This window comes from Squalius cephalus (assembly GCF_949319135.1).
Source record: "Squalius cephalus genome assembly, chromosome: 8".
NCBI classification, from domain to species: Eukaryota; Metazoa; Chordata; class Actinopteri; order Cypriniformes; family Leuciscidae; genus Squalius; species Squalius cephalus.
Window position 1 is genome coordinate 41,015,888 of NC_137129.1, and position 22,490 is coordinate 41,038,377.

A 22,490-nucleotide genomic window follows, 5' to 3' on the forward strand; every position below is an offset into this window, starting at 1 on the left:
GCTTTAACCGCATTAAAATAGATCCAATTTGTGGTGCTGTTTTAGACACGGCACAATGATAATTGGCGTCCGCACTTCAGATAAAAAAGGACAACAGATGTCAGTGTCAGAGATTTCACAGAACCCATGACAAACCGTGTTTCGTCTCCCTTCAAACCTTTTGTTTTCATTCCAATCATCTCAGGTTTGGCCTCTTGTCAGAATTCGGCCCTTGCTTTTTTATTCATGACTCTATACTTTGCATCTCAGTGCCAGAGAATTGCCACTAGATGCAAATTTGACACCATGCATGCTTGAAAGAGAAATAAACATTGAACATGTTTTTGTTGATATTGTTGGCTTGTGTGTCGGTTAAATTTTAATGAGATGTACAATCGTTAATACTTCCATGTAAAAAACACATGCACCGTTCACAGACAAAAAACCTATTGAGCTGCCGTACTGTCCATCTCTTACATGTGTTTTAATATGCCCCGTCTATCTTTTTAGCACCTTAAAATAACGCCTAAGTGGGCAGCTCACTAAGTTTTTGAGCAGAGGCGAAAAAAAGTAAACCAGGAACAGTGTGAATGAATCTTTTATTTCATTTTCTCTACATCATGCATTTACAATGTGATGCACCATTGGTCCTCCTCCAGTTGTACGTCGTCAAGGTATGTCGCTTTTTTGAGCATAAGTCAGTATCATGTATACCAAGCCAAAACATGGTACACAAAGATGAAGAAATTACTTAAAGAAAATAAAAATAAAAATAAACATAACATAGGAAGAAACACATGCCTCTAATTTTCTTCCAATAAAAGCCCCTTCACATGATTCACGTTCGATTCCCCAACTCAAGATCCATGATCCAGCAGAACATCAGGTGAGTCAAATAAAGTCATTTTATGGCAAAATGAATGCAAAAATGCTTTGCAATGTGACAATCACAGGCAATCAGATTGTATTTGATGTTTAATGTGTGGACCTTAATATTGAGTGACAATGCAGAATCAGCTGGACAAGAAAATGCTTTTGATGAAGACCAAATCTCTAAATCTCTTACATGGGAAAAGATGGTTAACCTGTTTAGGACACAGTGTTACTTGTGGCGCCACATTGTGGATGTCAAACTTAACTTGTCGCTGACCTTTCGAAAAGAACAGACAGCTGGAAATAAAAATCAGAAGACAGAATAATGTGCATCTCGAACATCATCTAGAAAACAAATGATGAAATGACATTCAGAGTTTGTCCAATGTATCTAAGCAATTGCTAGGACTCCCTGTTCTAAGATCAGATATTTTCATTATTTATTTTCACACTTTTTGCCACTTAGCAGCCTTGTAAAATCGCCCTGGAGGCCAAAGCATTGCACGACGCATTGAAGCCGTGACATGAATCATGTGAAAGGGCCTTAAGAAAACATCACGCATCAGTGCCGCTCTAAAAGACTTGCTAACTTAATCTGTTTTCCCCATACCTTTGTGCAGTAAAGACATACACCGAGTAAGACTCGAGTCCGAACGAAACGCTTCAAAGCAAAGTTATCGTTAGCTGGAAGAATGAGAGACTTATATAGACGAGTATTTCAGGCACTTAGAAAATCTCCCCCCGTGTCCTTGGCTACAGCGTGCTTCACTGTGGAGTCTGCATTGAGAATCAGCTTTCTTTCCCAGCACAATACAGCGTGTAGAACAACCGCAGTTAGACAAGGCAAAAGACTAGATAAGTACATTCAAAAACACGATTCTTTAAAGGGATTTCAGGTACCTTCCTACGCAAACGACCAAGCTCTTTTATCTACAGTGAAGTCGGGTAAGCGTTCTCCTAATGTTCTTCTAAGGTTCTCCTAATGTTTTCCGATGAAACCGATGTTGAAGCCACGATCAAACGTCATTGTTATAACGGCACCAACCTTGGAATTTAATCACCGTTTAAAAAGTTTCGTTAAAAAAGAACTTCACTGGATACACAACAAAGAAGTCACGATAAAGAAACAACACTCACAAAACTACCGTAGTATTTCCAATTTGTGGACATGGTACTAATATATTCTGATTGGCAGTTCCCCAATGATCAATACATTACAGTTTACATTTGGTTCCCCCAATCTTGAATATACATGGTTGCATCCATCATAATACCATTTAACTATGGTATTAACAACTTGTGGACATCATGGAAATACCACAGTGTCCTTGGATCAGGTGAATGCAATGATATATGAAAGGCATCTGAAACTTACTATACTACGGCACCACCATAATCCGTCTTCCTAAGGGCCCTGATTTCCTCCTGTTTTCCATCTCCTCTCTTCTCCTGCCGTCTTTCTGTCCTCTAGCTCTCCCCGGGGCTTTGCTTTGCTGGGCTCAGCAGTCAGCCGTAAGAATGAGGCCAGTAATAGAGTGACAGCTATAATTTTCTGCTCACGACCAGCCAGAATTACTGTACACACACACAACAATGAGTGCTGGTGGCTGTACCGCAACAGCGCCGGGGGAGGCCGACGTCCCTATATACTTCCAGGACACCAGAAGTTGAGTCAGAGTTTGGTTTCAGGGATGAGACCTGACGTTTACGAAAACAAACTGGCCATCTCATGTTACACGAGGACTCACGTTTTTTACGCACGGTGAGTTACGACATCGACAAAGAGTCTCACAAGTAAAGTTACCGACAAAAGACTCGAATGGAGGTATCGACTACGTTCCTCGACTACTTTTCCGAGAATCACGTGACAAGCACCACACCAGCACTGCTGTGCTCTACGACTCACGATTTAATGTGGACGAGTTTTAACGCAACAAACAAAAAGACAAGCTAAAAATGCAGAGGAACACAATAATAGTTTCAGAACTTTGGAAGAAATGTCCCGCATCGAGCCCGAGGTTCACTAATAAAGGGCATGCCACACCGTTTTTTTAAAGGTTTTAAAATGACTCGCGATTGTCTTATAAAACTTGGTAGCATCAAAACATCGTAGGGTTTTTACAAATCATTGGAGTCTATCAACATTTGCACCTGAGATTTGAGTTCTCAAAATACCTGTACTGATCATTATCGCCTCTCAACGATTGACGATCTGTTCCAACTGACTAGTTAAAATAGAAAATGACTCGTGTCAATGTGCCTGAAGACAAGTTCTCGCTCTAAAAGGTGGGACTGGACCACATTTAAAGGACGACTTTACGATTGTTTTAATGCCACCTTGACGTCGCTTTTAAAAGACTCTCTCTCTCTCTCTCTCTCTCTGTCTCTCTCTCGTAAGGACACAGAGTTGGAAGTTATTACAAATTATTCTAAATACTTACTCAGAAACAGGAAAGCACATTCGAAAAAGAGAAGACAGGTGTAGTACGCTAGACGACATTTACGATTCGCGTCACAATAATCAACATTCTGGTTTAAGGGCCGTTCACACGAAGAACGATAACTGTATTAGCGTGCACACCAACGCTTGATAACATTCTGTTTATTATAAGCACGCACTGCAGTTTTGTCGTCTGTCACTTTAAATGCTCAAGTTCTGGATTCTGATTGGCTGCCAATGTTTTTATCCATCATCAGCTGGAAAAAAAAAGTCCAACGATTCCAATTCCAATTAGGGATGCACCGATATTGCCCAAAACCGATAACCGATAATTCATTATATTTGAAAGCCGATATCCCATATATTGGCCGATAAATCTAAATTCATATTTTTATAGAATTTTTGAGAGCCTGATTAAAAAAAAACTAAAGTCTCAACATTAAAATCCATGTCCCAAGCACACAATTATAATGTTCTCATGTTCTATGTAGCCGATATGACACACTTGCGCTTCACATGTTGCATTGAACCATATTTTCCTTTTTTAAGTGTTTCCAATCATATTTCAAGCAATTTAAAACCATCATGGCGAACAGTGTGCATCTGAATTGTCTCAGCTGAAGGAAATAATCCATTAACGATAGCATTAAAAATGAGCATTTATCGGCCGATACTGATATGTTGGCCGATTGCATCCCTAACGATATCTTTCTTCTGTGTTGTTATCGTTATAGCCGTGGTGTGGATTTCACTATTCTCACAGAATCAGAAAAGATTATTAAAGCTTTATCGTCCTTGGTGTGAACGGGCCTTTAGTCTCTGGTATCGCGCAATCTTTGCGCCATCACACGACCGTGCTGATGTCCTCCGGTTCGTCCGGCTTCTTGGGCTTGCTGGGAAGCGATTTTAAGTACTCGAGGTGTCGTCTGGCGTCTTCTTGGTTCTGCCGTACATAGTACACAACGTAAGAGATAACCATTGCAAACCAGCCAAACATGGTCACCAACATGGCGTAGTCGGTGGTCCGCTTGGCTAGGTTGCACAAGTCCGCGTCCACGGCCAGGAACGGCTGGCCCTCCTGGTCTCTCAGCTCCGAACTACGGCACAGCACGTGCGTGGCGGCCTCGTGGTTGTGTGCCATACCGCCCAACGCTTGCTGTAAGGCGCAGTCGCAATGCCAAGGGTTGTTGTCCACCACCACGCGCGCCTTCAACCGCGCGAACGCCTCCTTGTGCACGCTAGTGATGCGGTTATGAGACAAGTCCAGCACTTCAAGAGATCCCTCTAAACCAACGAACGCCCCCTCGCCGAGGGTTTCCACGGCATTGTGAGATAGATTGAGCCTCCGAAGCATCCTCAACCCATGAAATATGCGATCGGGCACCAGAGATATGTGGTTTCTGTCTAGTTGCAGGAGCTGGGTTTCCGGCGGGACGTCGGGCGGGATCTCCTTCAAGCGTGAGAGACTACAGGTGACGTTGAGGCCGTGTGGAGGGCTTTCGGACCGCTGGCAGGTGCAACCCTTGGGACAGGTGCTGGCAGACGGGAAGCACAGGACCATGAGCACCAGGCTTTGCAGGAGCAGACACATGGGGATGGAGCGCGAAAGCCACAGGTCCAACGGCGTCATGCTGACAGGCAGTCAACATACTCGACGCCAGGGCCGTTCACGGGAGCCCCATAGCGGGACCGCGTCGTCACCAAGATCCGTGGGTCTCGTCAACTCTCATCGTCTGTTTGAGCCTGCGGAGGGAGAAGACACAGTGAAGGAGACCAGATAATTTATGGGTCGGAATGACACCTTTCTCCATTACTCAGTACATACAGAACCTCCTGTCAGGAAAACTCACAGCAGTGCTGTAAGTGATATGAGGCTAACTAAAGAAAGACTGCCATATCTGCCGATTAATCAGTTGATATCTGAACATTCTTAGATTATCAATTAACAGAAGTGGTATTTTGTTCATTTAACTGTTCCGAAATGTAAAATTCAGTCTCTTCTGCTCACAAAGGATGCATTTATTTGAAAAATACAAAGTATTTTATACAAGAAAGTATTTTATATAAGAAAAATAGAGTAAAACAGTAATATTGTGAAATATTATTACAATTTAAAATGGTTTTCTATTTGAATATATTTTAATGTGTAATTTATTTCTCTGATTGCATTTCTGAAGTTGCATTTTCAGCAGCATTTACTCCATAAAATCAACATTTTTGTCAACACACACACACACATTTCTCTTTCTCTCCACACACATACACTGTATCAACATTTGCCACCTTGCTCTATAAATATCGGGCATTGAAAAAGCCTGTATTGTTTGATCCCTAGTGTTTACAGTAATTGTTTAATTCAAAATGATGTTATTTATGTATGATAGACAAATGCATAAGCAGGCAGAATGAATGCAGGGGGCCTTATTATTGTGGACAGTGGGCAATTTTATTATTATACAGTGGGCAAAACCTTTTGTGCATAAATGAGTTAATGTTTGCATACAGAAATCGTGAATAATCACTTAAAACTTTGTACATTGAACTTAAATCTGAAACTACATGAATGCAAAAATAAGATTCACAGACATTTCTCTAATTGCATTTAGTGTAAACTTATCTGTTCAATTTATAGCATCACTCTAATCAACACCTATGTTGTTTACAGTGTTTCTACACTGTAATTTACAGTGGTGCTCGGAAGTTTGTGAATTTCTGCATAAATATGACCTAAAATATATAACAAAATAATACACTTGGTCATTTATTTCTTCAGGAAAATTATCCAATGTTACATATCTATGAGTGGCAAAAGTATGTGAAGCTTGATTAGCAGTTCATGTGAAGGCAAAATTAGGCTATTCTTAGATGTTTTCAGTCAATGTGTTGACAATCCTGTGTCAGCGTCTATTTAAAGAACAGGGATCAACTTCACAACACGTGTTTGTGGAAGTGTATCATGGCACGGACAAAGGAGGTTTTTGAGGACCCTGTTGTTGCTCATCATCAGACTAGAAAAGTTTATAAAACTATAATTATAACTATTCTAAAGAGTTTTGACTCCACAGGCCCTATTTTAATGATCTGAAACGCTAGTATCAAACGCGAAACGCAAGTAACTTTGTGGGCGTATCTCGAAATCTAAAATGGGTTGGTCTGAAGTAGGTTCATTATTCATAGGTGTGGTTTAGGCGTTATGTGAAATAAACCAATCAGATCGTCATCTCACATTCCCTTTAAGAGCATGCGCGATTGTTCCATGGCGGATTGCTATTATAACGGCGGATTTGCCAGACGCACACCAGGTGCGGTTCACAGCCGAGGAGACCGACGTTCTCGTCAGGGACGTAAAAGACAGAGAAGTGACATTGGGGATGGAGAAACACACCCAAATTAGCTTTGGTTAAACAGGCGTATGATAATTTGGGTAAATGTGTAAGCTAGATTTATGCCTATTTTTCAATGATTTCCCTCATGTGGAATATTTTTCTTGTAATTATGAATGGTTTGCTAAAAATGGGAACTGCTGTGTCTGTGTGTAGATGAGAGAAGCAAAGTGTATGCGCGTTGTGCACACGCTACATTATGGCCAAGCATGCGCCCTTAAAATAGCATCTGAATAACACGCCACTGACTTTAGACTTGGTTTTTCCTGGTCAGTGGTGGAATTGTTTTCTGAAACTGCAAAATAGCACCAGGGAACATTTGCACTGGAACACGCCTCCTCTTTTCGCTGAACCGCCCCCGGGAGCGCAAGTTCATTCCCTAATTTACCGACGTGCGTCTGTGGAGGGAAAGTCCGCTGTGCGTCGGGTGCAAAATAGGAATGATACATGCGTCGGTGCACAAAGTCAAGAGCGCTGGGTGCAAGATAGACAGATCAATCAGACAGATTGTGCACAAATAGTGGATATTTAAGACAATTGCTACCCTCCCCATGAGTGGTCAACTAAAATCACTCCAAAAGCAAGATGTGTAATAGTCCACGAGGTCACAAAGGATGACAGGGTAACTTCTAAGCAACTAAAGGCCTCTCTCACGTTGGCTGATGTTAACGTTCATTGAAGAACGCTGTGCACGGAGAAAGCAACTTCTCTCCAAAAAGAACATTGCTGTCCGTCTGCATTTTGCTAAAGATCGTGTGGACAAGCCAGAGGGCTATTGGTAAAAATGTTTTGAGGATGGATGAGACAAAAATAGGACTTTTTGGTTTAAATGAGAAGTGTTATGCTCGGAGAAAGAAAAACCCTGCATTCCAGCATAATAACCTGATCCCCTCTGTGAAACATGCTGGTGCTGATATTATGGTTTGGGTTTTGATGGAACAATGAATTCTGAATTATACCAGTGAACTCTAAAGGAAAATGTCAGGAGATCTGTCTGTGAACTGAAGCTCAAGAGAAAGTGGCTCATGCAGCAAGACAATGACTGGATCATTTTTCTCAATAAATAATTGACGATTTGACAAAGTATATATTTTGTCCTCATTTGATTGTATTCTCTTTGGCTCCGTTCACACTGTGAGCCTACATGTTTACATTTTATAGTTGCATCTCTTAACATTAGTTAATGCACTATGAACTAACATGAATGATTAAGGTATAATTAATATATTCATATTTTTTGTATTTTAAAAGTATAGTACATTTTCATTGTTCAGTACTATTACAAAATGTTTTTTAAATAAACTTAAAGGGTTAGTTCACCCAAAAATGAAAATTCTGTCAGTAATTACTCACCCTCATGTTGTTCCAACCATGTAAGTCTTTCGTTCATCTTCGGAACACAAATTAAGATATTTTTGATGAAATCTGACAGAATTTTGACTCCTCCATAGGCTTCCAGTGTGACCGAAACTCACCGGCCCAGAATAGTTATTAAAACATCGTTAAAATAGTCCAAGTAACTACAGTGGCACTACATTAAGTTTATCATGCGACGAGAATACTTTTTGTGCGCAAAAACAAACAAAAATAACGACTTTATTCCACTTTTCATTTCCTTCTCTCTGGGCCTCGTAGTGTTTTTGCGCTGCGCGTCTGTGTTGCACGTCATCACGCAACACACACATGACCGGCGTCGACCAATAGTGAGCCTACGTGCTGACGTGTAACACAGACGCGCTGCGCAAAAACACTACGCGAACCAACTAGACATCCAGAGAGAAGGAAATGAATAGTGGAATAAAGTCGTTATTTTTGTTTGTTTTTGCGCACAAAAAGTATTCTCGTCGCTTGATATACTTAAGATTGAGCCACTGGAGTCACTTGGACTATATTAACGATCTCTTTAATAACTTTTCTGGGCCAGCAAGTTTCGGTCACACTGGAAGCCTATGGAGGAGTGAAACATGGCTCAGATTTCATCAAAAATATCTTAATTTGTGTTCCGAAGATGAACGAAGGTCTTACGCGGTTGGAACAACATGAGGGTGAGTAATTACTGACAGAATTTTAATTTTTGGGTGAACTAACCCTTTAAGGACTATTTTATTTATGTTTGTTTTCATTCAAAATCCATTTAAAAAAACTATTGGTTGATCAATCGGTTATCGGCGTGGGCTAACCTAGTTATCGTTATCGGAAAAATCCACTATTGGTCAAAGTCTAGTTTAGACGTAATAGTCGTATTGCAAAACATCAGACCTGTATCAGATTTAGTACCACATGTGGAAGTGGCACAAATCAGAATAGAAAATATCAGATTACATGTGGTTTATTCACACTGTCATGAGAAAAACAGATCCGAGTCACATGTGTGACCCTGCCTGGATCACGTCACCAGTCTCGAGTCGCACGGGTATATTTGCGGCAATAGCCAACAATACATTGTATGGGTCAAAATTATCCATTTTTCTTTTATGCTAAAAATCATAAGGATATTAAGTAAAGATCATGATCCATGAAGATATTTAGTAAATTTCCTACCGTAAATATATAAAACATTTGTTTTTATGAGTGAATGCTGCACAATCGTGAACATAAATGGACAACTTTAAAGGAGATTTTCTTAATGTTTCGATTTCAGATTATCTGCCAAATATTGTCCTATCCTAACAAACCATACATCACTGGAAAGCTTCTTTATTCAGTGCAATGTATAAATCTCAATTTCAAAAAATTTACCCACGTGACTGCTTTTGTGGTCCAGGGTCACATATAAGAAAAAAAAAATCTGATTTAGGCAGATCTGAATGTAGCCTTTGTCTACTTTTAGGACTTTGGTGAACATCTGATGATGTTTTGAGTTATATTTATGCAGAAATATAGAAAAATCTAAAGGGTTCACAAACATCCAAGCACCACGGTAAACTACAACGAACTACAGTTGTACACCAACACTGCAACACAGTTAAGGTCCCCTAACACACTGTGAACCGGTTGTCTTTCAGGAGGGGAGGGAGAACTATTATTAACACACATTAACACAGAGCACATGCCACATACTGAACATACGTGATGCCAAGCCTGGATTGATGTACACAACAGAAGTGAGAAGCAAGAGATAATAGCAGCTGGAAGTGTCACCTGCACATTTCTGAGGGTGCTACATTTCACAGCGGACTGAATTAGCTGAACTCGTTTACAGAGGCATGCACATCTGGACCTTTTGCATGTAAATAAATCAATAGTGATGTAAAAATAAGTATCCCAGGAGTCCTGACATGCCATGCTCAGTGAGTGTGTGTGTTGCCGGAGGCTCCTGGGAGCCAGTGTGTGGACTGACTCAATGAATCCCAGGCCTGTCCAGCTGATGTAATGTGTGTGTGCGTCTGTCACATGGGATCTATGATGGAAGATCTCAGGAAGATCTCAGGCGTTTGGGTGCAAACTATTACAACTCTGACAGGCCATTACAGAAAACGAGAAAAAAACCAACAACGTGTCATTCATATGCTGTCAACAGCAAACTACTTGTGTTGAAATTCAGGTGAGATGAATTCTAGATGAATCTTAAATAAAAATACATGATATTATTGCATGGCTCTCTGGAATGATTCTGATTGGTCAATCGTGACATTCAGAAGTCAAATGTTCCTGGAAAATGACTGTTGCCCATGGCAACAATGTTTAAATGACTGCTCATCCAGGAAACTGCATGTTTCAATAAAGCTGTGCTTGTGTATTAAGTAGTAAGCTCAGCTAATGTAATATAAAATATCACCTCTGATAACAGATCACTCTAAATTGTAATGTGGACTCATGCATTTTCTGTAAAGCTGCTTTGAAACGATATGTATTGTGAAAAGCGCTATACAAATAAATGTATAGCCATAATTACATGCTGACTTATAAAACATCTGGGCTCTCTATCTCCATTTGTTGTTTAAACATTAGGGATGCACGATATATCGGCCACCATATCGGTATCGGGCGATATCGGGTTCATTTTTAACGTTATCGGCCCAATAAGAAAATTTGTCTGATATATTAAAGCCGATAAATATTGGATTATTTCCTTCAGCTGAGACACTTCAGATGCGCACTGTTCGTCATGATGGTTTTGAATTGCTTGAAATATGATTGGAATCACTTCATAAAAAGAAAATACGGTTCAGTGCAACATGAGCAGCGCAAGTGTGTCATATCGGCTACATAAAATTATAATGAGAATATTATATATTGTGTATTTGGGACAAGACTTTTAATGGTAAGACACTTGCTTTTTAAATCAGAATTATCAAAAATTAAATCAGCTCTCAAAAATTATATAAACATTTGGATTTATATTTATCGGCCAATATATCGGTTATCGGCTTTCAAATATAAAGAATTATCGTATCGGTAAACTGCAGTTACTTATGGAGGAACATTTTTATTTTGACATCACTCTTCAGGATGAATAAATCTGATAGATTGAGGTTTATGGCCGGTGATCAACATATAAGAAAGTTACAAGACCTTAAACCAAGCCATACCTTATTTTTGTTTATGAATATGCCAAAAAAAAAAAAAAAAAGCTGTATCTTAAATGCTAGTTCTGGAATATCAAATTGTAGGTAACAATATATTTTACAGTTATGGTAAAGGTAGTTGATTCACACATTTTACTATTAAAATATAGTTTAATTTAAATAAAATCTATTAAAAATATGATTATATTAAAATAGCATATAATGACTCTTGCATTGTCAGTACAAGATATTAACCAAAAATAGATGCACCTCTTGATGGAAATAACATCACAGCAATCTTATTGTCAAAGCAAGAGTCCAGTGTAAAGTCTCCTCCAGAACATCTCAAACACTCTCAGTGAATTCAAGATCTGGACTCTGGATCTGTTCCTCTCAATCATTCTTTCACAATCTGAGTCTGATGAATCTTCACTGTCCTCCTGGAATATGACCATGATGTGTTTCCTACATGTTTAAGAAATGAAAAGCTACACACTCCATCAGTTAGTGTTAGAAGAACTGTTACCAAACATATATCATGCTGGAAACATAATAATCACTGCAATAATGATCCAGTCATAGACTCTTACGCATTTGCCTTTTTAAATCCAAACAGCACTTTTTTTTTATGACTGGGCAGTGTATATTACAGTATGATTATATTAAAATTACATACAATATTAAATTACCAAAAATATGTATACCATTTCAAATAATATAGCTAATACATATATAGTTATAGTAAAGGAATACATAAGGTGATTAACACTTTTTAACAAAAATCTATTAAAATATAATATTAAAAATAAAATTACATATATTTTTAAATTACAAAAAATATTCAGATAATTTAAAATATATGTATAATATTATTAAATAGAATTTAAAATATATATTTTTCACTGTTAGGTAAGTTACAGCACACCAATTATTAGGTTTTACTGTAGCATTGTTATATATTTTCCCGTTAAAATGACCAATAGTAAAGGGGCGGGTTTACGCGGAGAAGACTGTCATTTCACAATATGATCCAGTTATGACATTTCAACTAAAAAAGTATGAGGTCAAATAAAAAACAATGAAACATGCATTGATGAAACATTCAATAGCATGCATTTAGAAAATAGATAGGTTGGTTTTAAATGTCATGCTGACTTTAAAGATTTAATACTTGATGCATTCTCTTAAAACAAGTCTTAATATTTCATGCAATTTGCTTATACATCTATTTTCTTCTAAGGATGTTTAGATATTTTACTACATGGTTAATAAGAAGAAATGATATTGCTGTTGGCATCACAAGAATGAGTACAGACAGACCCTGCTCATCATGAATGGAAGAGTCATAATTAGACTGACATCCGCTTTTAATATTAAAACACATTGATGCAGATTATTATCAGGCAGAGCTTGGCTCTACGTCACAGGCTCACAGCTCAAATTAAAGTAAAACAGATTGTGAAGCTTTTCCCATCATTACCATTGCCATCATCATAACACATTAAAGTTCATAATGTGAAGATTCTGGAGCTGGAGGAAAGAAATCCTAATGGCTATGCACTTGCCATCATTCATTTATTCAATAAAGCTTTGAATATGTGCAAAAATAACGTTTGGGTATCGTGGCTGATATTTTATCCTAAACTAATTGACTTTTAAGTCTGCATGGATATTTCTTTTGATGCATTTTATGCATGCAAGCATTTTCCTCCTCACTGGATTTGACAGAAGCATTAAAATAAGGAGATCTTGCAGCACAAAGGGTAAAATATGTTGTTTAAAAGCATCACATGAGATCTGAATCTGGCTTTAAAGGCGTCTCGTGTCAAATGTGATAATAATCCAATCAGATATGAGCAGAAGCAGAGCTTTGATCCCAATGCATTATCCCTGAATTAATCCTGAAATCTGACCCTTCCGGTGTGATCAAAGGGAACATCACCTTCTTCTAGCAATTTCACGAGCAGAGACAGCATCAGAAGCACTCGAAGGCAGGTCTAAACCAGAAAGCTAAGCGCTGAAAATAACTTTTCTCGACTTGTAAAGCAGTGAAGAGTGATCTCACAGATTACAGCCGAGGCTCTCACTCTCCACACCCTAATCAATGTGAAGCATGACTGCGTTCATTAAACATGATTATTAGTCCCATTATGAGAGATGAATCAATAACTGCAAATAAGTTGCTCATGCCTGGCTGGCTTAAAAAAATCAGAAATGTCAGTTGCACTGCAAATGAAAACTGCCATCAATGATCTGTCAATTGCTGTTGAAAAGGCGCATATCTTCTGAAGCGCCTGCAATAATTCACTCACAAACAAACACCAGCTGACGCATGTACAATTCGCTTATTTTATACCTAACACAAGCATGTTGGCCTATTCTCAGCATGCAAAATGCATATGTGACACAGACGAATGCGTGTCAGTCTCTCTCAATCATGTGTGTTTATGTGTGGCTGAGCAACAGGCGACATGCGTTTGTCTCTTACCTGCGACAGAAACACTCATCGATCGCCGCATCCGTGACTCTCACATCCTCGGGGAATCATTCAACATATATGATGTGACGCTCTCGGGTGTTATTTCATGTGAGCTCGCACATATTTGGAGATTGTTGTCTGATGTTAGTGGCAAGAACCACGGGAGTAACTGGGAGGGGTTCGATCGCTCCGTGGTAGTGGAGTCCGATTCGCGAGCGAAATTGGTTCTTTTGAGCCGATTCTTTTTTTAGTGATTCAGCCGAGCCGATTACTGTACAGTGGGGAAAACAAAAATGCTTTAATAATTTTAGTAGGAACAATGCTTCTGAACCCTTACAACAATCCACATGATCTAAATCCTAAACCATGTTTTGGACCATGGTGACAAGCAGGTGAAACACCTGTTTGCACAAGTTTAAAGGGACAGTTCCCCCAAAAATGAATATTCTGTCATCATTTAGGCGACTCCCTCAGGTTTTTTCTAACCTTTATAAAAAATTTTCTTCTGTTGAACTGACACAAAATATGTTATTTCAATAATAGGGTCCAATCAACTGTTTGGCAACAACTGACATTCTTTCATACAGGTTTGGAGCAACTTGAGGGTGAGTTAATTATGACAGAATTTTAATTTTTTGGTGAACTATCTCTTTAAGATGAATTTCCGAATCACCAATTTAAGAAGGATTTTCCTTTTTTTGTTCATGTTTTAGGCACGTAACGTTAGTACAGAAATGACACAATATGTACCCTAACCGAAATCCCCTCGCTAAATGACAAGAAAAATCAAAGATAGCCTGCAAAGGACTTCTATAGGAACCCTTTGAGTGAGCAAAACAATCTGAGAATGGCGGTTCATTGAAACGAGTCATCTGAACGAACCGATTCGATAAAACGAATCGTACTTCCCAGACTACTGATTCTCTCGGTAGCGCGCGCTTAGTTTGTGTACGTGCCGTGCGTGTGTGTCTGTGTGCCCTGTTTTGTAATTTTCGCTCTAATCAGTCAAAATTAGCCCTTCTGAAGGATCCCACGTCGATTAAAGACAGGAAATCCACCCTGAAACACGTTTTGCGAGGTACAGTAATTAATTATGTTTAGCCTTATAAAAAATGTAACGAATTATTATTATTATATGATTAAATTTGACCCTGATCTCCTATCTTAATATATACCCAGGATACCGAATGATTTCCATACTGTACCTTATAGGCTACTTTATGTATGTAGCCTACAATGACATTTTTCATATCCCACTTCTGTAAAAAAAAAACTTAAAATGTTGACAAAAAAAAAAAAGATATTGAACATTTGAACCTTTATTGCAGTATAAAAGATTGAGCTCATTGAATAGCCTTCACATTGACCACTATTGGGGCTTGTTGTCACACTACATTGAGGTAAATTGTCACAACTAAATCTGACGAGCCTATATAGATGTTCAGCAACACTTTATAAATTGTAAATCTGATCCCATCACTGCACCATGTTATCAACACGGTACTTATTGTGCTTGAAATGTGCCTTTCCACTGCAATATTTTCATTAGACAGCAATTTATTGGTGGAACAATGTGGACAACTCCAAACAAGTGGCCTAATTTTGAGTTTGACAGCAGCATAGGGGTTACAAATCTGAACAACTAAATGGTTGAAGCGTCAAACTCCCTCAAGGACTGATTTGTAACCACTCCAAACCAGAGTGACCCTGCACTGTGTGTCGTCGGCATCAGCTAAATAATATGAAACCACTCATGATTAATTAGGCTATAATCACATTAACTCCACGGTTCAATACATATTTTGATAGTTTTATTGTAAATACCAACAACAAGCAGCAATACACAATGAGCCATCTCAATACTCATTCAATGTCAGCGCGCTGTAGAAACCAACAATTAGCCGTGCTGTCCTTGACAAACACTGTGTGTCTGTGATAAAGGCAGCTCATCCGTTTGCAGCAGAGCGGAGAAACTTCCACTGCACCAAATATCAATCATTGTAGCTAATTAGTCAGTGTATGGGTGATCAAATGCCGTTATGACAGAAAAACATCCATCAGCACCAAATGAACTGAAGTTCCAATAACTGGGGCTCGAGGGGCGTTTAAACCAGCTAAACTTGCAAACCGGTGTCTCAAAAACACAATACATCAAAAACGTCATTTTTGCTGTAAAGCACAATAGATTTTTGTATTGGTGCAGATATAACTGAGTGTTTCATGCACATTGACGTAGCTTACACTCTTCGTGGAAGCAGAAAGAGTCTTGTTTTGTGGCACAGTAAACGTGTTTGCGCATGACACGCTCACACTGCAGCTGCGGTATTATGCCTTGATATGATTTTCAAGACTCAAATTGGCAGGTTGCCTGTGTAGCATGTAATTTAGAGTTTTCCCTCCGTTCTGTGCCGCACTGATACACTGAATTTGATTGGCAAACAAACCAAAACAAACCAAAAGAACGGCAGACAAACCCAAACTGCTCCTTCATTAATTTGCAAAAGGACTGATTGGAAACAAGACATTTACATTCATGCTTTTGAAAGGTCATGCTTTGTAACGCTCATTTGCATACTAAGTGGCTAATTATTTTTGCAGCCAATAGGCAGGTATGTGTTGGTGTGGGAAAGGGGCGTCCGGTCATCAGTCTTTGACTGCATCCAAATACAATCACGGCCAAATCAAGGCCAACACTCATCAGATAGTGCATGTCTGTAATTTGGCTTATTTCTGTGGGAGTAAATTAGCCTAATTAAATCTATTAACAACATGCATCTCCTATAGGCCCGTCAAACTCATGCACATGGTTTGCACATGCAAATTCTCTCTTTGGTTGTTTGGAATGATGCCATATTACTCATACTATTTTTTTGCAGTTTGTATACCATGCATGGTGTGCACATTTTGTGTATGCATGATGATCTACTACATTTGCAAAATTGTGTACAGAACAGAAACACACTGTATCAGTTTAGCAGACCCAATCATAGAATTGCAATGTACTTTGTCATGCCGAATGAATGAATCCTCTTTGAATTTTGATCATATTTCCAGTTTTACACAAAATTTTATTAAAATGCTGAATGAATATACTTCATTTCTGAGATAACTAGATTTCTCCTCCATTAGATATTCATAAAAACATGCATGCCTAAAGTTTTCATATTATGAAACAGCAGAGATGGTCTTATTATTGGGAGATACGAGGACCCGTGGCTCTACCATTGGAGAACGCAGCTAATTCGGATCACGTGAGCCTTGATAGCCAATCACATTACAGCCTTGACGTCATTGAATCTCATTCAGAGTTGTGCAACAGTCAATCACTGTTTGCGAATACCATAGAAATGAATGAGAAGTGCCATAAACAGGGCCGGAGTGGGGCCACTTTTCAGCCCGGGAGTTTCAGGCCCAAGACTGGCCCACTTTTTCCATGGTGGAATTCCAAATTAGCACTTTTTCCAAATTGGATAAATGAAGCAACAGTTCAGCTCGTACTATTGTGTAGTTTGTAATGGTTCAACAAATAATGTAAAGGTTAAATAATAATTCACTTAGACTTTATAAGAAGCAATTGCGACTTTATTTCACACAATTCTGACCATATCTCGCAATTCTGACTTTATATCACACAATTCTGACCATATCTCGCAATTCTGACTTTATAACACGCAATTGCAACTTTTATTTCAGGCAATTCTGACTTTATATCTTGCAATTTCTGACTATAAGAAGCAATTGCGACTTTGTTTCACACAATTCTGACTTTATATTTCACAATTCTGACTTTATAACACACAATTGCGACTTTATATCACACAATTCTGACTATCTCGCAATTCTGACTTTAAAAGAAGCAATTGCGACTTTATTTCACACAATTCTGACTTTATATGTCGCAATTCTGACTTTATAACACGCAATTGCGACTTTATATCACGCAATTCTGACCATATCTCGCAATGCTGACTTTATAACACGCAATTGCAACTTTTATTTCAGGCAATTCTGACTTTATATCTCGCAATTCTGACTTTATATCTCGCAATTCTGACTTTATAACACGCAATTGAGACTTTATTTCACGCAATTCTGACTTTATATCTCGCAATTCTGAGAAAGATGTAAACTCGCAATTGTGAGATAAAAAGCCGCAATTATCTTTTAAAATGTTTTATTCTGTGGCGGAAACAAGCTTCCATACCTCCTGGCCTCTTCCTCCCAGCTAACTAACGTGACATTGAAATGTGAAAAAAAAAAAAAAAATTTCCTCGACCGGCCCAAAAGTGAAGTGGCCCACCGGGATTTCTCCCGATTCTCCCGATTACCCACTCCGGGCCTGGCCATAAATCACACCTGTCTATGACTTCTTATATAAAACAGCATTTTTTCCTGGTGTAAACACTAAAATTAGATCAATCCATAATGAATGTTTAAGAGCAAACATTAGCCAATGCGCTTCAGATTCATTAAATGATAAACTATTATATCACAAAACCGGTTTATCCAGTGTAGTGAAGCCTCTCCTCCATTGACACATTCTGTTGACTATAAGTATAACGTTACACCTACATATCTACTAACTCTCATTAGTGTTAGTAGAGGATTAGTAGACTGTAGGGTTAGGGTTAGAATGAGTTGACATGTAGTTGCTGACAGTCAGGAGAATGTCTGTTGGAGGAGAATCACAGTAAAGATATTAAGCAGATAGTCTAGTAATACTTATCTAATACTTAATAAGTATACTTATCATAGTCTCTAATGAGAGATAGTTGACATAGTTGCAAAGTTACTTATAGTCAACAGAATGTTCAAAAGGGACCATCAAAATAAAGTGTGAAAGTGTGCAGAGGCAAACTCTTTGTGTGCTAGATAGTTGCTTTATGATGTTGCAAGTTTAATACGACAAGTGGTATTGAGTTATCATATCAGAAATATGTTTATTTTACATTTTAATGTAATTGTATGTACAAATATGTTCAGTTTTGGCAGTACACTGAAAAAAAAGTGAGTGTAAAATTACATTAAAACAGTTTTCACCCAAATTCCTAGTAATTTTCTCAAATTATTGCACAGAAATGGCAAGTAACACAAATAAATCTTGTAAAACGTACACCAATAATCTTTGTTTTATTTACAACTTGTTTTTTTGACTGTGTGATGAGCCAAATTCAGTGGATTGGATTGTGGGACACAGTTTTCTGCTGAATTAAACATCCAACATAGTGAGGTCATGTGACCCATGTAGAACTCTACTTTTTGAAACATTTAGGCTATGGTTGCATTCAGCAAACTGCTTCACGAAATATTTTTAAAAACTGACTCCAGTCTGAATATGAAAGCTCTCAGTCCTGCACCCCTGCTGAGTGTTTAATGGCTACATTTCTGATTATTATATTGCTCTCGAGATGTGATATGCGCTTCTCCTCCGTCTGATGGTATGCACTCACCTCTGATAGATGCAATAAAACCATCAGCGCTTTTTTTTCCATTTTACAGCTCCGCATATTCCATTTCCAACCTCCCCAAACCTGATTTAAATGTTTCAGATGTCATCTGAACCGCTTTTGACCCCTGAATTATTCCGATCATTTACAGTAATCCTCTGCGGCTCTTATCTGACCTTTAAACTCAGTGAAAGGTCAAGCTGATCGATGCAGAACATGAGCGGTGTCACAGATCCGACCTCTCGGAAGATATCACCCATCCATGAGAGATCGGCTGATGAAAGTCTGGTTTATTCTGCCATCATACGTTCATCAGAAGTGGCAGCTGAGATATGTTTGGAATGGAGTAATGCTACTGCTTATACATCAGAAAAGTTAGTAAAAATACTGTGTTAATATGAAGGAATTTTCCATACTGTTTTTTTCACACATGCATTGCGTTGTTTGTTAGGGTTAAAGCGTAACTCTCGCCAAAATGCAATCTAGGGTCTTTTTGTGAATCTACCCGAGGCGAACTTTCGTTTAAAAGCATAATTAGGATGGAAACGCCACTTTTAAGTTTGACCGTATTTTCATTTTCGGTCAAATTGCCTTTTGAATGGGAGTGATTGGGGCTCGACTATGATAGCATCGAAATGGCTATTTTAAAAACACTAAGAAGGCTCGACACAACATGAAACTTTGCTGGAAGTATCACCAGGGACTCTACACATGAACTCCAGCATTGAGAACTTTGTGTGTGTACACAGAGTTTACTAGAAAGAAAGATTTTTCTTGTGGTTTCCGGTCGCCGGCATTTTGACAGTCAAAAATAGTCGATCTCCGAATGCAACGTCACAGGGAGGAGAGGAAAGATGGAAAGCTCCTAAAGCTCAGTTCCATCACGGATAATTTGTTGTTTTGTCGTTAGTGAAAATCAATATTGACCTTGTATTTGAAAAAGGATCCTCATATAAGAAGCAATACTAAAATTCAGAGTCAGTTCATTCGCATTCGGAGATCGACTATTTTTGACTGTCAAAATGCCGGCGGCCGGAAACAACAGCGACAGTGAGTTGTTCAAAACCTTTCTTTCTAGTAAACTCTGTGTACACAAACAATGTTCTCAATGCTCATGTTCATGTGTAGAGCCTCTGGTGACACTTCCAGCAAAGTTTCATGTTGTGTCGAGCCTTCTTAGTGTTTTAAAAATAGCGATTTTGATGCTATCATAGTCGAGCCCCAATCACTCCCATTCAAAAGGCAATTTGACCGAAAACGAAAATACGGTCAAACTTAAAAGTGGCGTTTCCATCCTAATTATGCTTTTACACGAAAGTTCGCCTCGGGTAGATTCACAAAAAGACCCTAGGTTGCATTTTGGCGAGAGTTACACTTTAAAGGAAGTATAATGTAAAATTTAACCTATAATGTCCTTACAGGCAATGACCAATACGCTTTCTGTTTTTCTACGGAATTATTTCCTACAGTGATGCTTATAAAAACAAACAATAGCACAGCACAATAAAACTAAAATACACATTTCAAACAGTGTTATACCATTTAAACAATACTATATAATATTTCTGCCACATGATCTCACTAAATTCCATGTTTAATTCAGCAAATGCCATCCAGTTTTCATCTCAGATAAATACAGTTTGTGCAAAAATGTCTTATTGTTTGTTTGGCAGTCTGGAAGGAGATGTTAAAAGTCACTTGGTTTCCCTCTCGCTAGAAGTGGAGTTAATGCGTTGTGGAAAACAGTACACATCAATAAACTTGGACCACAGCGTTCAAGTTCAGAACATTAATAATTCTTCCTTTGACTTTGAGCTCTCATAATTGTGTTCGATCCGGTTCAGTGAACCTAATAATAATGTATTATTTATGATGACAGTCTTTGTGCAGGCTCTTCGTAATGGAGCAGGAAGGTAAATGTCCACCATGGGTCCCAAAGCAACTTTACAAGACTTCAGATGCTCTTAGAAAGAAGCACTATCAGTAATGGAGGCTGCGCCAGGGCTCGCTTTAATCCGAGAGCAAATTAAACAAAACTCAATATGCTAGTGCTTCCCAGCTAACGAAAATATGAAGAACGTTTTGCTAACATTCCCATTAAGTTTTGAAAATGTTTTTTTTCTGAATATTCTTTGAACATTCAAAACACCCAGTTTTTTTGTTATGTGAATGTTAACGATACATTCCATCTGATCACTTTACAAACATTATGGAAACGTTACTTTTGAATGTTCTTTCAGTAACGGTAATATAACGTTTGTTCAAAGTTAGGCTATCTGTTCATTATTTATGACGCAACGCTTTATTGACAAATATTTCCGGCAGTCCATGTTTTAGCTTTTATAAGATAGGGGGCGCTGTTACACATTTCCTGAAAGAGTACAGAACCTCCGTATGGAAGCTTGTTTCCGCCACAGAATAAAAAATAAAACAAGTAATTGCGACTTTTTATCTCACAATTCAGACTTTTTTTCTAACAATTGCGAGTTTTTACATCGGAATTGCGTGATATAAATTCGCAATTATGTGTTTTAAAGTCAGAATTGCATGATATAAATTCGCAATTATGTGTTTTAAAGTCAGAATTGCATGATATAAAGTCGCAATTGTGTGTTATATATTCAGAATTGTGAGATATAAACTCACAATTGCGAGAAATAAACTCGCAATTCTGACGTTTTTTCTCAGAACTGCATCTTTATATTTCGCAATTCTGACTTAATAACATATGCGCGTGAGCAATGCTTCTATGGCTTGTTTCTGCTTCTTCTTCACCTGTGTTTTGATCCAGAGGTATGGAAGCTTGTTTCCGCTACAGAATTAAACATTTTGTAAAAGATAATTGCGACTTTTTATCTCACAATTGCGAGTTTACGTCTCGCAATTCTGACTTTATTTCTCAGAATTGCGAGATATAAAGTCAGAATTGCAAGATAAACTCACAATTGCGAGATATAAAGTCAGAATTGCGAGATATAAACATGTAATCAAACGCGATCATCAAATATTAGACAGCATATAAATCAAAGCTGCCAAACATTACCAGATGAAATGTCGAACCAATGAAGAGGTTTAGGACAGTAAAGCTTTGGGGTGTTGATGGACTTCATCTATGTTTTCATCAACGTTCTGAATCAGATCTGGACGAATTCATTGACAAAAAAAAAAAAAAAAAGCTATTTTTTAACCTTTTTGTTCAAAAAGTTGCTTTTTTAGGAAACTTTTAAAAACATAAAAAACGCTGGTGGAGAAAGAGTTAATGTTCTCGAAATGATAGCACAAAAACATTATACAATGTTCATGGAATGTTTTTTCTGAAACGTTTTAGTTGGACGTTCGTCTAACATTTTTAAATGTTGAAAAAAAAATTACGTTTTGAAC

At 38.2% G+C, this 22,490-nt stretch overlaps 1 protein-coding gene across 1 annotated transcript; it reads right to left on the reverse strand.

Moving 5' to 3' along the window:
* Nucleotides 1–3,843: 3,843 nt before the first annotated feature.
* Nucleotides 3,844–13,864, reverse strand: lrrc3b (leucine rich repeat containing 3B). Its single transcript, XM_079879781.1, has 2 exons — nucleotides 13,672–13,864; nucleotides 3,844–5,035 (listed from the first exon to the last, which is right to left on the reverse strand). Exon 2 carries the CDS (start codon nucleotides 4,920–4,922, stop codon nucleotides 4,137–4,139), a length of 786 nt encoding a protein of 261 aa, XP_079735907.1. The 5' UTR covers nucleotides 4,923–5,035; nucleotides 13,672–13,864; the 3' UTR covers nucleotides 3,844–4,136.
* Nucleotides 13,865–22,490: the final 8,626 nt, after the last annotated feature.